The 17,539-nt window shown below is 38.5% G+C and overlaps 1 protein-coding gene across 3 annotated transcripts in view; it reads left to right on the top strand.

Annotated features, from left to right (window-relative positions):
- The window catches only part of LOC130905738 (tenascin-like), a 93,835-nt gene that overhangs the window by 26,528 nt on the left and 49,768 nt on the right, over nt 1-17,539 (top strand). For all 3 annotated transcript variants that reach the window (XM_057819374.1, XM_057819373.1, XM_057819375.1), the window contains exons 3-4: nt 12,009-13,662; nt 16,521-16,784. In XM_057819374.1, coding sequence (XP_057675357.1) covers nt 12,045-13,662; nt 16,521-16,784 — 1,882 coding nt within the window. In that variant the 5' untranslated portion in view covers nt 12,009-12,044. The remainder of the gene's footprint in view (nt 1-12,008; nt 13,663-16,520; nt 16,785-17,539) is intronic.

The raw sequence follows: 17,539 nt of genomic DNA, 5'->3' as shown, positions 1-17,539 counted from the left end.
AATTATGTTTATTTTTCTTCTTAAATGTATTATGACGTTCATTTAGAGCAGTGGTCTCAAAGTTACGGCTTAAGGGGCCATTTGCGGCCTGCGAGAAAATATTTTACGGCCCCCATTTGACATGCAATTGTAATATTAGCTCATTTTTTAAAAACTCTTTCATGCACAAATTATTAATTTGTTTTTCTTGAATGTTTTTGTGACATTCATATAGGAAAGGGGTCTCAAACTTGCAGCCCAATGGCCAATGTCGGCCTGCGTGACAATATTTTACAGCCCCCTTTTGACATCCAGTTGAAGTATTAGCATGTTTTTAAAACACTTTCCAGCACAAATTATAATTTTATTTAAAAAGAAAAAGGTTTTATGACATAAATATAGAACAGGGGTCTCAAACTTGCAGACCAGGGGCCAATTATGGCCCATTGGAGAATATTTTGCGGCCCCCATTTGACTTCCAATTATAGTATTAGCATGCATTTTGCCATGGGGCAAATAAAAAGATATGTATAAATAATAATAATAAGTAAAATGAATGATTTAATTGACAGATCAATTTTTTGGGGAAAAATCAGTTATTCAAGTAGTAAAAATAAAAGTTATAAATAAATAAATAAAAAATTGAAAACACAAATAAAAAAAAAACAATGAGTAATAAAAAATATAAAATAATTAAAAATAAAATATAATTAAAATAAATTAAATGTTCAGAAAAATAATAAATCTCAAATAGCTTAACTTTTTGGCTTGGAACATTCATTTGCTGCCACCCCTCTCACTTCAAATTGATTATAGTGCCATGAAAAAGTATCTGAACCTTTTGGAATTTCTCACATTTCTGCATAAAATCACCATCAAATGCAATCTGATCTTTGTCAAAATCACACAGATGAAAATACAGTTTCTGCTTTAACTAAAACCACCCAAACATTTATAGGTTTTCATATTTTAATGAGGATAGTATGCAAACAATGACAGAAGGGGGGAAAATAAGTGAACCATCACATTTAATATTTTGGCAGCAATAACTTCAACCAGACACTTCCTGTCGCTGCAGATCAGTCTGGCACATCGGTCAGGGCTAATCTTGGCCCATTCTTCTCTACAAAACTGCTGTAGTTCAGTCAGATTCCTGGGATGTCTGGCATGACTCGCTGTCTTTAGTTCATGCCACAGCATCTCAATGGGGTTCAAGTCTGGACTTTGACTTTGCCACTCCAGAAAGTGTATTTTGTTCTTCTGAAACCATTCAGAAGTTGATTTACTTCTGTGTTTTGGATCATTGTCTTGTTGCAGCATCCATCCTCTTTTTAGCTTTAACTATCAGACAGAAGGCGTCAGGTTTTCCTGCAAAACTGCCTGATAGACTCTTGAATCCATTCTTCCATTAATGATTGCAAGTTGTCCAGGCCCTGAAGCAGCAAAACAGCCCCAAATCATGATGCTCCCTCAGCCATGCTTCACGTTGGGGATGAGGTGTTGATGTTGGTGAGATGTTCCATTTTTCCTCCACACATGACGTTGTGTGTTACTCCCAAACAATTCAACTTTGGTTTTATCAGTCCACAAAATATTCTGCCAAAACTTCTGTGGAGTGTCCAAGTGCCTTTTTGCAAACATTAAATGAGCAACAATGTTATTTTTTTTTTTTTTAGACAGCAGTGGCTTCCTCCGTGGAGTCCTCCCATGAAGACCATTCGTGGCCATAGAGTTGATGTGTGCAGAGATACTGGACTGTGCCAGTGATTTCTGTAAGTCTTTAGCAGACGCTCTAGGGTTATTTTTTTACCTCTCTGAGTATTCTGTGCTGAACTCTTGCTGTCATCTTTGGTGGACGGCCACTCCTTAGGAGAGAAGCAACAGTGCCAAACTCTCTCCGTTTGTAGACAACTTCTCTGACTGTCGATGGATGAACATCCAAACTTTTAGAGATGGTTTTGTATCCTTTCCCAGCTTTATAGAAATCAACAATCCTTGATCGCAGATCTTCAGACAGCACTTTTGACCGAGCTATGATGCACATCAGACAATGCTTCTCATTAAGACGATTCTTACCAGGTGTGTGTTTTATAGTTGGCAGTGCAGCTTTATAACACTCATCAGTGATTGGGCACAAACCTGACTTTAATTGTGTGGTAAAATTGGTTTCAATTACTCTTTAGGTGTCCTTAGGCAGAGGGTTCACTTACTTATTTCCCCCCTTCTGTCATTTTTTGCATGCTATCTTCATTAAAATATGAAAACCTATAAATGTTTGGGTGGTTTTAGTTAAAGCAGACACTGTTTTTACATCTGTCTGATTTTGACAAAGATCAGATTACTTTTAATGGTGCTTTTATTCAGAAATGTGAGAAATTCCAAAAGACAAGGTACTTTTTCATACCACTGTCGACTTCTACTAGTGATAAAATCACAGCAGAAGGATGATTGAACGGCACATGATTGGACATGCGTAGCTGGTGGCCATCTTGGGGAGGGTGAAAACCATATAATTGCACAGCATCGGCACATTTTTTCTTAGCTCTCGTCGATACAGATGACGTCATTTAAATGCCTTATTGGTACTAGAGCAACACAAATGAAAACATCTCCCAAAAATATGTTCTGAAAGCAAATTTCCTTGATATCGGGCAAGTATTGGCTGGTTTCGACAATATCACGTATTCTGAAACAAGACAGTTGTTCATGAAACAGCTGGTTTGGATCAACTTTTGCTGTATGGATTCCCTCCTCATGACCCCCATCAAAGAGCCACGGGGGCCGTCGTCACACGCTTTTTTATGACTGTAGACAAACATTCCATCATTTATGTTTCTCTCACTATGACTACACTGCATCACTACTATATCAAATTACAGTGGAACCACTAAGGTCAAAGAGCATTCAAGTGATTGATTATTACATTTTTGAGATAAGAACAGATGTTTTTTTTTTATTTTGCTTTGACTTGCAAATATATATATGATATATGAGGATAAGCGGCTCGTAAAATGAATGAATGAATGAATATAATCTATATTGTTTATTAAATGTGTGTACATATGTGTACGTATATATATGCAGATTTATGTATTAGAGGTCGTCCAGTATTGGGTTTAAGAATACTGATGGCGAGACAGATATCTAAAAAAAGTTTTCAGCCGATTTTGTAAGCTGATATTTGAGGGCGATATACTTTTTTCTTTTAAAACACATTGATTATGAAAGGCAATTTTTAAAAAAATGCTTCAACAACTTCAAATTTACGATGACCTGAGACTCAAAAGTACTAGTCTAGTGCTACCAAGACAATGAATGCAGCACTTCTTTTTATGATTATACACACACAGCAAGAACAGTACGTTATTTAAAAAAAAAAAAAAATAAACTGACCAGAATGTCCTCACGAGATGTAAGGAATGCTGAATTTAAGAGGATGCTGCCCATGATAAAGCTAATGCTAACGGTAGTGCTACGCATACGCAGAGTTTAAAGCGAGACCGAAAAGTGTCATTGCATGTAGTTGACTTTCCTATATATGATTTTAAAATTAAGAGTATTCCGGTAAAATATTGTCTATAAAAGTTGTAAAGCAATAACACAAACAACAATAATAATGGGTCACAGTTGCCCACACAGATGCCTGATCAAAATCCTTTTTTATCGGTATATTTTTTTGTTAATCGGCTGATGGCTGATATTTGAGAAAAAGTCCATAAATACGGCCCGATATATCGGCTGGCCAATGTATCGGTTGATCTCTACTATGTATAGTATGAGTATATATGTATGGGTATATACTGTATGTATGATGTACAGTATATATATATATATATATATATATATATATATATATATATATATATATTAGGGCTGTCAAACGATTAAAATTTTTAATCGAGTTAATTACAGCTTAAAAATTGATTAATTGCAATTAATCGCAATTCAAACCATCTATAAATTATGCCATATTTTTCTGTAAATTATATATATATTCTGTAAAATAAATTGTTGGAATGGAAAGATAAGACACAAGATGGATATATACATTCAACATACGGTACATAAGGACTGTATTTGTTTATTATAACAATAAATCAACAAGATTGCATTAACATTATTAACATTCTGTTAAAGCGAGCCATGGATCGAAAGACTTGTAGTTCTTAAAAGATAAATGTTAGTACAAGTTATAGAAATTTTATATTAAAACCCCTCTTAATGTTTTCGTTTGAATAAAATGTGTGAAATTTTCAATCAAAAAATAAACTAGTAGCCCGCCATTGTTGATGTCAATAATTACACAATGCTCATGGGTGCTGAAGCCTATAAAATCAGTCGCACCCAAGCGCCAGCAGAGGGCGGCAAAACTCCATAAAACACAATTAACAAGTTGGCAATTCACTCTACTGACATTTAAATCTGTCTGAGCGGGGCATGTGCGTTAATTGCGTCAAATTTTTTAACGTGATTAATTAAAAATATTAATTACCGACCGTTAACGCGATAATTTTGACAGCCCTAATATATATATATATATATATATAAAATGTATCTATATATATATAATGTATCTATATGTGTATGTGTGTATTATAATATACACTGTATAATACTGGATTAAGAACTCATTTTACTTCACAACTACTGTTGTCACAATACCAAAAATTTCAACTTGGTATAGATAGTCCAAAAAATACTCGATACCCAATATGTTAACTCTTTCAGTGTTTCCCCATTGGTGGTCATTATTTTTGAAGAAAATAAAACCCCAACTGAGCGACCCAAAATAAACAGGGAAGTGACCCAAAATGTGCAGGATGTCAAACTACTCGGAAATGACCCAAAATCACCTGAAAGTAACCCCAAATCAACAATAGGTGACCTGTAACCGCACCAAAACCAGTAGAGAGTAACCTAAAATAAACAGGAAGTAACCCAAAATGTACAGGAACTGAAGTGAAGTGACTCGGGAATAATAATAATAATAATAATACATTTTATTTATAACGCACTTTACATTTGAAAAACAAATCTCAAGGTGCACATTGCCGAAAAATAGATAAATAAAAAAATAAAGACTAAGAATAAAAGAGTAAAAGCAAAACAGACAGAAGCACAGAGAAAATCAGATACCAATCAGATAAAAATAAGACAATAAGACAGGGAATGCCCCAAAATCATTTCAAAGTAACCCAAAATCAACAAAATGTGACCCAAAAGGTGCAGTAAGTCAAATGACTCGGGAATGCCCCAAAATCACCTCAAACTAACCCCAAATCAACAATAAGTGACCTGTAAGAGCTCCAAACCCAGTAGAGAGTAACCCAAAATGTACAAGAACTGAAGTGAAGTGACTCGGGAATGCCCCAAAATCCTTTGAAAGTAACTCAAAATCTACAAAATATGACCCTTAAGTGCTCCAAAACTGACAGAGAGGAACCCAATATAAACAGGAAGTGACCCAAAATGTGCAGGATGTCAAACTACTCGGAAATGCCCCAAAATCACCTGAAAGTAACCCCAAATCAACAATAAGTGACCTGTAAGAGCACCAAAACCAGTAGAGAGTAACCTAAAATAAACAGGAAATAACCCAAAATGTACAGGAACTGACGTAAAGTGACTCAGGAATAATAATAATAATAATACATTTTATTTATAACGCACTTTACATTTGAAAAACAAATCTCAAAGTGCACATTGCCGAAAAATAGATAAGTAAAAAATAAAAAGACTAAGAATAAAAGAGTAAAAGCAAAACAGACAGAAGCACAGATAAAATCAGATACCGATCAGATAAAAATAAGACAATAAGACAGGGAATGCCCCAAAATCATTTGAAAGTAACCCAAAATCAACAAAATGTGACCCAAAATGTGCAGTAAGTCAAATGACTCAGGAATGCCCCAAAATCACCTCAAACTAACCCCAAATCAACAATAAGTGACCTGTAAGAGCTCCAAACCTAGTAGAGAGTAACACAAAATGTACAGGAACTGAAGTGAAGTGGCTCAGGAATGTCCCAAAATCAATTGAAAGTAACCCAAAAATCAACTAAATGTGACCCAAAATCTGCAGGAAATCAAATGACTCGGGAATGTCCCAAAATCACCTAAAACTAACCCCAAATCCACAATAAGCGACCTGTAAGAGCTCCAAAACCAATAGAGAGTAACCTAAAATAAACAGGAAGTATCCCAAAATGTACAGGAACTGAAGTGAAGTGACTCGGGAATGCCCCCAAAACTCAAAATCAACAAAATATGACCCCCCAAGTGCCCCCAAACTGACAGAGAGGAACCCAATATAAACAAGAAGTGACCCAAAATTTGCAGGAAGGGAAGTGACCTGGCAATTCCACAAAATCATCTGAAAATAATCCCAAAATCAACAGAAAGTGACCTGCAAGTGCCCCAAAACCAACAGAGAGTGACTCAAAATCAACAGGAAGTGACCCTGAAATGCCCTAAAATAACACGAAATATCACAAAATAAATGGAGGACTGGCTGTGAATGCTAATCTTTAAGTGCCATTGAGAGCCATAATTGCAGGCAATGAGCTAACAGGGAAAATGCAAAAAATATCTTTCATTACCATTACTACATTTCCGGTACATACTCTCTCACGTGCATATTCTTGTGTTTTTTTAGCCACTTAAACAACACATTTATGGTCCAGATTTTTCAGCCACTTAAACAGCATTGTTATGTTCCAGAACCTGCACAGGAACAGGAATTTATTACCACTGGAAACAATATTTCACGGGAATCAGGCAAATCTGTTAACGAGGTGCTGCTCTGCCTCCCTATATGGCATCCAGATGACTTCCAGATGCAATTCGGCACAATATAAGGCGCTCTTTTGTCACTTTCTAAAAGGATCTGATCGCAGACCAATCGGACAAGTAGCTCGGCTCCAAAGACACAAGGCTCCAACATTCCCGCTTTCCCGTTTCCAGGCTGGAAAGTTCCCATCCGTCTGCCAGAGTGTGGGAAGTGACATCCATCTCTGGATTCTAGCTTACTGAAGTCGAGCCGCCCCGTGTCTGTTTTTCATGCATTGTTAGCCTCATGGACTCGTAATTTTAGCCTACACATAACTCCAATCCAATATTTTTTCGGGCAGCTGCCTGCACCTGAGTTCGCTTTAAGTTAATAGTTTTTATTCAGTCTGGCAGACAATTGGACTCAAGTCTACAGTCCCTGACAAAAGTCTTGTCACTTATCCATTTTGTAGAAACAATTGCTAATGACCTGACTTTAAATTCTTCAATTGCTTTCAGAAATGGCTCAGATGAAAGCTAAAACCCTCCCAAATTATGTCGAATGTACAAAAATATATTTGCTTCACTGAAAAACGAATTATTGAAGACATAAAGGTCAAATTTTGGCAAGACAAAAGTTTTGGCGCCTACAGAAAGTAGTGTGAAAATTGAACAAAAAATGTACTTCAAATACAAAAATATGTTACATAACATAAGCGAATTAAGTAGTGGTGCTGTGAGATCCAAATTTAATATTTTGGATGACTTCCATGGGCTTGAAGGACTGTATCCATGCGGTTCGGCAAGGATTCATACAAGTCATCAGGAACATCAAAGAAAGCAGTCTTGCATGCCTCCCACAGTTCATCAACATTCTTGGGTTTCGTCTTCCATGCTTCCGCTTTCATCCCACCCCGGACATGCTCAATGATGTTCGTGTCTGATGACTGGTCTGGCCAGTCCTGGAGGAGCTTGATCTTCTTTGCCTTGAGTAACTTTGAGATAGAGATTGAAGTATGCGATGGAGCACCATCCAGCTGCAGAATTTGTTCCTTTTTATGGTTAGGAATGTAAGAGGCAGCTAAGATTTGTTGGTATTTCAGACTATTAATGTCGCCTTGCACCCTGCAGATCTCTTGCACACCCCGTACTGGATGTAACCCCAGACCATGATTTTGCCACCACCAAACATCACTGTTTTCTGAGTGAATCTTGGATCCATGCGGGCTCCAGTAAGGTCTCCTGCAATATTTGCGGCGACTGTGGTGTAATTCAATGGAAGATTCATCTGAAAAATCCATCTTTTGCCACGAAACAGTGAAGTTTGGTGGTGGAAAAATCAGGGTCTGGGGTTACATCCAGTGTGGGGTGTGCGAGAGATCTGCAGGGTGGAAGGCAACATAAATAGTCTGAAATATCAACAAATCTTAGCTGCCTCTTACATTCCTAATAGAAATGATGCCGATCGATTGGGTCCGATCACGTCATTTTCAAAGTATCGGAATCGGCAAAAAAATATCGGCCATGCCTTTTTTTAATATATATATATATATATATATATATATATATATATATATATATATATTGTAATTAAATCGTTTTCTAATTGTATTTAACGTTACAGACATAATATGTTACACTCATCCAGAGTCTTTAGGCTTAAGGTAGGATTATCAAATTTCTCCCGATAACGGCGGTAATTAATTTTTAAGAAAATGTATCACGTTAAAATATTTAACGCAATTAATGCATGCGTTGCATGACCCACATAAGCATTGTCGCGCTCAATCTGTAATTGTGCCGTTTTACCCATATAGAGAGATAAAAGGCAGCGTAACTTGGGTAGAGTGAATTTTGGCAGCCTTTGGAGCCTTTTTTTAATTGGCTAAAGCCTTACAGTCCCTCTCCCTACGATTAGAAATATCATGGGAAGCAATGTGGGGAAGCAAGGTAGCAATTGATCTTTTTCTTAACACCTTATGTTATTTCCCAACGCATAGAAGATATATCAATTGGTAACACTATGCACAGTCATGGTCCCACTTCCCATCATGCATTTGGGCATGGCTACAGTATCATTTACAGAAAAATCAACAAATACACAAGATGGCAATATTTAGTCACAATATACAAAGTCACAAGTCTTTCTATCCGTGGATCCCTCTCACAGAAAGAATGTTAATAATGTAAATGCCATCTTGAGGATTTATTGTCATAATAAACAAATACAGTACCTATGTACTGCATGTTGAATGTATATATTCGTCCAAGTTTTATTCATTTTTTTTCTTAATGCATTGCCAAAATGTATATGATCGGGAAAATTTATCAGGAATGATTGGAATTGAATCGGGAGCAAAAAAAAAAAAAGCAATCGGATCGGGAAATATCGGGATCGGCAGATACTCAAACTAAAATGATCGGGATCGGATCGGGAGCAAAAAAACATGATCGGAACAACCCTAATTCCTAACCATAAAAAGGGACAAATTCTGCAGCAGGATGGTGCTCCATCACATACTTCAATTTCTACCTCAAAGTTCCTCAAGGTAAAGAAGATCAAGATCCTCCAGGACTGGCCAGCCCAGTCACCAGACATGAACAGGATGAAAGAGGAAGCATGGAAGACGAAACCCAAGAATGTTGATCAACTCTGGGAGGCATGCAAGACTGCTTTCGTTGAGGTTCCTGATGACTTCATCAATAAATTGTATGAATCCTCGCCAAACCGCATGGATGCAGTCCTTCAAGCCCATGGAAATCATTCAAAATGTTAAATTTAGATCTCACAGCACCACTACCTAATTCGCTTATGTTATGTATAGGACTGTCAAAATTATCGCGTTAACAGGCGGTAATTATTTTGTTTTAAATTAACCACGTGAAAATATTTGACGCAATTAACGCACATGCCCCGCTCAAACAGATTAAAATGACAGTGTCATGTCCATTTGTTACTTGTGTTTTTCGGTGTTTTTTCGCCCTCTGCTGGCGCTTGGGTAAATTTCAGTAAATTTTTAATTGAGTTAATCACTGTTTAAAAATCACAGCTTAAAAATTAATTAATCGTAATTAATCGTAATGCCATATTTTTCTGTAAATTTTTGTTGGAATGGAAAGATAAGACACAAGACGGATATATACATTCAAGATACGGTACATAAGTACTGTATTTGTTTATTATAACAATAAATCAACAAGATGGCATTAACATTATTAACATTCTGTTAAAGCGATCCATGGATAGAAAGACTTGTACTTCTTAAAAGATAAATCTTAGTACAAGTTATGAAAATTTTATATTAAAACCCCTCCTAATGTTTTCGTTTTAATAAAATTTGTATAATTTTCAATCAAAAAATAAACTAGTAGGTCGCCATTGTTGATGTCAATAATTACACAATTGTCATGGTCATAAAATCAGTCGCACCCAAGCGCCAGCAGAGGGCGACAAAACTCCAAAAAAACACAAGTAACAGGTGCACATGACCCTGTGCTGTCATTTTAATCTGTTTGAGCGGGGCATGTGCGTTAATTGCGTCAAATATTCCCACGTGATTAATTTAAAAAATTAATTACCGCCCGTTAACGTGATTATTTTGACAGCCCTAGTTATGTAACATATTTTTGCATTTGAAGTACATTTTTTGTTCAATTTTCACACTACTTTCTGTAGTCGACAAAACTTTTGCCCAGCCAAAATTTGACCTTTATGTCTTCATTAAATGATAAATCTTTTTTCAGTGATATTTTTGTACATTTAACATCATTTGGGAGGGTCTCAGCTTTCATATGAGCCATTTCTGAAACCAATTGAATAATTAAAAGTCAGGTTGTTAGCAATTGTTTCTAGAAAATGGGTAAGCGACAAGACTTTTGTCAGGGACTGTAGTGCCGCAAAGATTGATCGATTAACTCGAGTAATCCGATAAGAAAAAAATTCAAATTAAATTTTAGTGCTTCCGAGTATTTGATTAATTAAAGTGGTGTTGTAATGAAAGTGTTTTGTTTGTTTGTTTGTTTTGAAAGTGTTTCTCATTTAATTTTATTGATTTGGGCAGATACACTGCCCTCTCGTGGCGACATTGAATATGATATAACTCATCTCACATGGCTGAATCCAGCTGCTCCCTGTTAAGACCAACATGAGCTAAGTTTTTGTTTGAGCTAATGTTTTTTAATGAATTTGTGATTTAGTTTCAAGTAGGGTTGTTCCGATCTTGTTTTTTTGTTCCCGATTCGATCCCGATCGATTTAGTTTGAGTATCTGCCGATCCCGATATTTCCCGATCCGATTGCTTTTTTTTTTGCTCCCGATTCAATTCCAATCATTCCAGAGAATTTTTCCCAATCATATACATTTTGGCAATGCATTAAGAAAAAAATGAATAAAACTCGGACGAATATATACATTCAACATACAGTACATAAGTACTGTATTTGTTTATTATGACAATAAATCCTCAAGATGGCATTTACATTATTAACATTCTTTCTGTGAGAGGGATCCACGGATAGAAAGACTAGTGATCTTTGTATATTGTGACTAAATAGTCCCATCTAGTGTATTTGTTGAGCTTTCAGTAAATGATACTGTAGCCATGCCCAAATGCATGATGGGAAGTGGAACCATGACTGTGCGTAGTGCTACCCATTGATGTATCTTCTCTGCGTTGGGAAATAACATAAGGTGTTAAGAAAAAGATCAATTGCTACCTTGCTTTCCCACATTGCTTCCCATAATATTTCTAATCGTAGGGAGAGGGATTGTAAGGCTTTAGCCAATTGAAAAAAGGCTCCAAAGGCTGCCAAAATTCACTCTACTCATTTCACGCTGTCTTTTATCTCTCTATATAGGTAAAACAGCGCCATTACAGATTGAGCGCGACAACGCGTGAGTGGGTCGTGCAGTGCATGCAATAACTGCGTTAAATATTTTAGCGTGATACATTTTTTAAAAAATTTATTACCGCCGTTATCGGGATAAATTTGATAACCCTACCTTAAGCCTAAACTAAAGACTGGATGAGTGTAACATATTATGTCTGTAACGTTAAATACAATTAGAAACAATTTAATTAAAAAAAAATATATATATTAAAAAAAGGCATGGCCGATATTTTTTTGCCGATTCCGATACTTTGAAAATGACGTGATCGTACCCGGATGCCGATCGATTGGGACATCTCTAGTTTCATGGTATATTTAGCTGAAATTGAAAGAGCATTTTCTTCCCGCAAATTCCGTCTTTCTCCATTCCAGATAACTCTACATCACACAGTTTCAACGTGAAGTGTCATGGCCACAAGAGTTTTCATGCGCTGCTTCCTCGTGAGCGCCTTGTTGGCCTTCGCCGCCCCCGGCCTGGTGAAAAAGACGCTCCGGCATCGTCGTCAGATTCCTCTGGAGCAAAACGTCACCTCGACCGGAGCCGACCGGCAGCCCGTGGTGTTTAATCATGTCTATAACATCAACGTCCCTGCCGGCCACCTGTGCTCTGTAGACGTGGACGCCGCGGAGAGCGCAGAAACGGCTGTTGATTCCGGAAGCCACCTCTCTACAGATGGGGAGAGTCAGATCGTCTTCACGCACCGGATCAATATCCCGCGCAGGGCGTGCGGTTGTGACGTCGACCAGGCGCGCATCCAAGACCTGCTGAGCCGAATCGAAATGCTGGAAGGCGAAGTATCGGCGTTGAGGAGTCGCTGCGGTGTAGGGGAGGGTATGTGTTGTGGCACACGGGTGGACGACGCAAGGACCGACTCTCTGTGCGGCGTACATGGAAAATACAGCAAAGAGACATGCGGTTGCACGTGTGAACCAGGTTGGAAAGGAGCGAACTGCACCCAGCTCGATTGTCCTGAGGGTTTCCTCGGGGGCGACTGCTCCGGGCGGGTCTGTCCCGAAGACTGCCGAGATCACGGGCGTTGCGAGAGCGGCAAATGTATCTGCGAGGAGCCTTGGACCGGTTCCGATTGCTCTGAGCTGGTCTGTCTCAAAGATTGCTTCGGTCGCGGGCTCTGCGTCAACGGAACGTGCCACTGCGAGCCCGGTTTCTCTGGGGAGGACTGCGGGATGCTCGCCTGTCCTGACGACTGCCACGGTAACGGCCTCTGTATCGACGGGCGTTGCGCGTGCGCGGCAGGTTACGGCGGTGACGACTGCTCCCGCCTCACCTGCCTCAACGACTGCAACGCCAGAGGCGCCTGCTTCAATGGGATGTGCGTCTGCGACGCCGGGTATCAAGGCGACGACTGCAGCCAGTTGGCGTGCCCGAACAACTGCCACGGGAGAGGCCAGTGCGTCAACGGACGGTGCGCGTGCGATGTCGGCTTCCGGGGAAACGACTGTGGCGAAATTTCTTGCCCGAATGATTGCCTCCAAAGGGGGCGTTGCGTCAACGGTCAGTGCGTGTGCCAGGAAGGCTTCGCCGGCGAGGATTGCAGCATCAAGACCTGCCCGTCCAACTGCTACGGTCGAGGCGAGTGCGTCAAGGGCCGCTGCGTGTGCCACGCCGGCTTCACCGGTGCTGACTGCGCCCTGTTGAGCTGCCCCGAAGGCTGCCGGGGCCGCGGGCGCTGCCTGGACGGACAGTGCGTGTGCGACGAAGGTTTCACCGGCGAGGACTGCGGTCAGAAGGCCTGCCCCAACGACTGCCTGGCTCGGGGCCGATGCGACGACGGGACGTGCGTCTGTCAGGAAGGTTACTCGGGGCGCGACTGCTCCCGGCTCACCTGTCCGGACAAGTGCAACGACAGGGGGCGCTGCGTCAAGGGAAAGTGCCAGTGTGAAGCAGGGTACGAAGGCGAGACCTGCGCTGAGCGGAGCTGCCTCAACCGGTGCCACGAAAGAGGACGTTGTGTCGAGGGACGCTGCATCTGCGATGAGGGGTACATCAGAGATGACTGCTCTGAAGGTAAGCTAACTCTCTGAAATCGTCCATAATTGATAACTCTAAATCAGGACAGTCAAACTTGTTCAGCTCTTTCATAAAAACAATCAACAGGGTATACAATTTAAAGGTATTTAAAGTTTGATATTATATTTTAAAATGAGTTGTGGATTGTGTTGTCCAATAACACAGACGGATTAAAGCATTTAAGATAATATTGGAAAATATAGATACCAGTTTTTAGAGGCGTGCGAAATTTCCGATTCTTAGATTATTCACGATTCGGCCATGGAAGATTCGAGAATGATTCACAAACATCCAAATTCTGATTATTGGATTATACCGGGTAAAACGGAAGCAAAACACAGTCAGCACGGTCTTTGGAACGCAATGAGGAACGGACCTAGAGTAAATATCATGTTCAACTCATGCTGCTAGATAAAAAAAAACCAATCATACCTGACTGCGGCCGACAGCCGCTACAAACAACGCCCAGTTGCTAGTTGCTACGAACATACGGCTACAGTAGATATCATATATATGTAGAACTAGATGCAAAATGACAGACGGCGGCGGTGTTAGAACATGTATTATTGAACCGAGATGCGAAATGACATACTTTCCGGCGTTAGTAAACAGCCGCCATCTTAAAGCAGTACTAAAGCAGTGACTTCTCTAGAAGGCTCTGTTGTAGCGAACCTAATTAACTTTTTATCTAAAATACTCCTAAATCAGCAGAATCTTGTCTTGAATCTATCTTTAAATGATGAAATAGTTTTAAAACTTTGACAAAAGTAGACAGAAGGGAAATTACGGAATAACGGGAGCAATTTTAACAACTGTAACAGTTGATTCACAACATTAAATTAATTGAATTTAGTTTAAAGCTGCTGATACAGAATGGGGACTGGAGTATTTTATTTACTGTTATTTTTGTATATTTGTTTACTGTTATATGCTAACTTGATACTGAAGTAGTAGTTTGGTTTAGCCTGAGAGGATTTTTGAACTATTTTGGAACTAATGTACAAAACATTTAAATTAAAATAAAAGGAGGGAGGTGCATCAATAATCGTTCTATAATCGAATCGGAGCCTCGGAATCATAATCGTTAATAGGTGCCCAAAGAATCCCAGCTCTACCAGTTATGCACCAGTTTATGCTAGGTTGCAGTTTAGTGAACAAGCATCCGTTCATTCTTTATGCACGGGCTGGTCACATCTTAGCATAGCAGTTATCCTCAGAGTTTCCAAATTTAGATGCTTGGGATTTATTTACTGACGGAAAGATCCTAATCACTCATGGTGCGCAAATAAAATGAAAAATTATGAATTATGAACTCATCACATATAACTACTGTGTCACCAGAAAGAAATAGTCTCTAAGAAAAGTAATAAAACACAGTATTTTAATTATGAATCTGTGCAAAGGTCCACCAAAATGCATCTTGGGAATTATCATTGCATTGGCATATGCTATAATTACCTGCCTTTATTTGTAATGCTTTGTCACCCCTAGTGGCTCTTCCGGGTAACTAGTGAAAACGTGATTTATTTGTGTTAGTCCTATTTAATTATGGCCATTTTGGCACAATTCTTTTATTTATTTATTTATTTTATATAGGACATTATTTTGGCAGTTTTTCTATAACATCAGTTAAAGGTGTTCTTATTTTTCACAGAATAATTGTTTGGAAAACCTTGAATTTGTTACATTTATCATTATTAAAGCATCCAGTGGGTCATAACAATACAATTACCAATAACATGTCGAGTCCACAACTGCATTTATTGGTATCGGTTTGATATTGGTATCGGATTTTTGGAGTTGGACAACATTGGTTATCGGTTAAAAAGTCGTTATCGGACAGCTGTAGTTGTGAATAAACTCTCACCTGAGAAACTTTCACTTGAAGTTGAACTCTTTATAAGACACTCTTTGAACTCACTGGCTGCCATTGACGACACTAGACGTCCAATCTATTTTGACTGGATAGGTTTGGCAGTGAATGATTGCTGCTAGCCTTCCCAGTCAAAACGGATGTGGACGTATGTCGCTGTCAATGGCAGGTAATGAATAAATCTTATGATTTTTTTTTAATGTGCTTTAGCATGTAATAGCAGAGCTGTTTCTGTTTTATTCATTCTAATGTTTTTTTTTTTTTTAATGAACATTTGATTTATTTATAATTGATTTTTTTCATACATTATATATATTTATTTATAGATTTTTTTAAATTGTAAAATTCATATCTGGCGTCCAAATATGTGGACAATGTATTTTGGGTCATGTAGGCCACACTTGTACTTAAATTTTTTACCTCCAAAACTAAATTATTAGTAGATATCCAAAATTCAAACAATGCTTCATTTGTCTCCTGATTTTTTATTTTATTTTAATTGACTTAAGCGATTAAGAAAGCGTTTGAGATCAAATTTTAATATTGCGGCCTAAAATGTCATTTTGTTAAAATCTTAAGACTCATTACTTATTTAAATTTGTCTTTATTGTTTTTTTTTTTTTAATTACCAAAAACAGTCATCTGCCCTACAAAGGGTTAAAGTAGGGGTGAGTAGCTTGTCAGGAGGTTTGTTTTATGGTCACAGTGGTCGCCATATGTTGGTATGCACTTTTTAAATGTAATTTATGGCAAATGATTTGAGTGACCCCCAAGTTATTGCTCTTTGACTCTAGTTTGAGAGCCACTGCATTATAATGTCTAATCCAACATTAGTTTGAAGCCTTCCTAAACTCCCTCCACACTAATCCCCCAATAAGATATTCATGTGAGGACATTTTGGCGTCTCTGTCTCATTCTCTCACTACTTCCAGATGTTTCTCTGGAGCTCACATTAGCTTCGAAACCTTTCATTTTTTTTCAGTGTCTCCTCCAACGGATCTCACTGTGGGTGAGGTCACCACGGAGACTGTGGACTTATCCTGGATCAATGACATGCTGGTGACCAAATACCTTATCACGTACGAGCCCGCTCGGCCCGGTGGGCTCCTTTTGGACTTCAGGGTCCCCGGAGACCGAACAGCCGCCACATTGAAAGAGCTGGAACCTGGCGTAGAGTACCATATCAATGTGTACGCCGTTCTGAACGACAAGAGAAGCGTGCCAGTTAGCGCCAAGGTGGCGACAGGTACCAATCTACAAGCTGCTCAAAGCCATTTTAAACTCAATTAGGAGACATTAGGGGTGTGACAATATATCAAAAATGGTGATGCATCACAATGCTTTGCATCCCAAAAGGTTACAGATATGCCAAAAATAGAATATTGTTATAAAAGGTGTCACTGTTTAAAATACATAAAAGAAGCAACAGGTTGCTAGCAAAGTTTTCCACTACAATAGTGTGTATGTTAACTCATTGGCTGCCATTGACGGCGCTAGAGGTCCAGTCAATTTCGACTGGGAGGGCCAATGAACCAACGTAACAATAAACTGAAATCAAAACATTTACAACCAGTCTTCCTGGTTTTGAGGGGGATTTACAGGTCACTTGCTGTTCAGTAACCCAAAAATCAACATGGAAATGACCCGTATATGCACCAAATTGAGGCAAGGCAAATTTATTTGTATAGCACAAATTAACAGAAGGTAATTCAAAGTGCTTTACGTCACATGTGAATCCAAAAACACAAATTAAATGATACATAAACATCACATAAAATCTTTCAAGATAGTGAAATCAAAAACAATTAAAATGGGAAATAGGAATAAAACCCAAAAAATTGAAAACTTGAACTTATTTGAAATAAGATAAATAAGCTAAGATAGGAAAATAAGCTAAGTTAAACCGAGCTCAGCTAAAATAAGCTAAAATAAGATAAGCTAAATGAGCTAAGCTAAACTAAACCGATCTAATCTATGATAAGATAAAATAAGATAAACTAA

The sequence above is a fragment of the Corythoichthys intestinalis genome, chromosome 17 (genome assembly GCF_030265065.1).
Source record: "Corythoichthys intestinalis isolate RoL2023-P3 chromosome 17, ASM3026506v1, whole genome shotgun sequence".
Taxonomy (NCBI): domain Eukaryota; kingdom Metazoa; phylum Chordata; class Actinopteri; order Syngnathiformes; family Syngnathidae; genus Corythoichthys; species Corythoichthys intestinalis.
The sequence above is the reverse complement of the archived record's forward strand: the minus strand, read 5'-3'. Positions and strand labels throughout refer to the sequence as shown.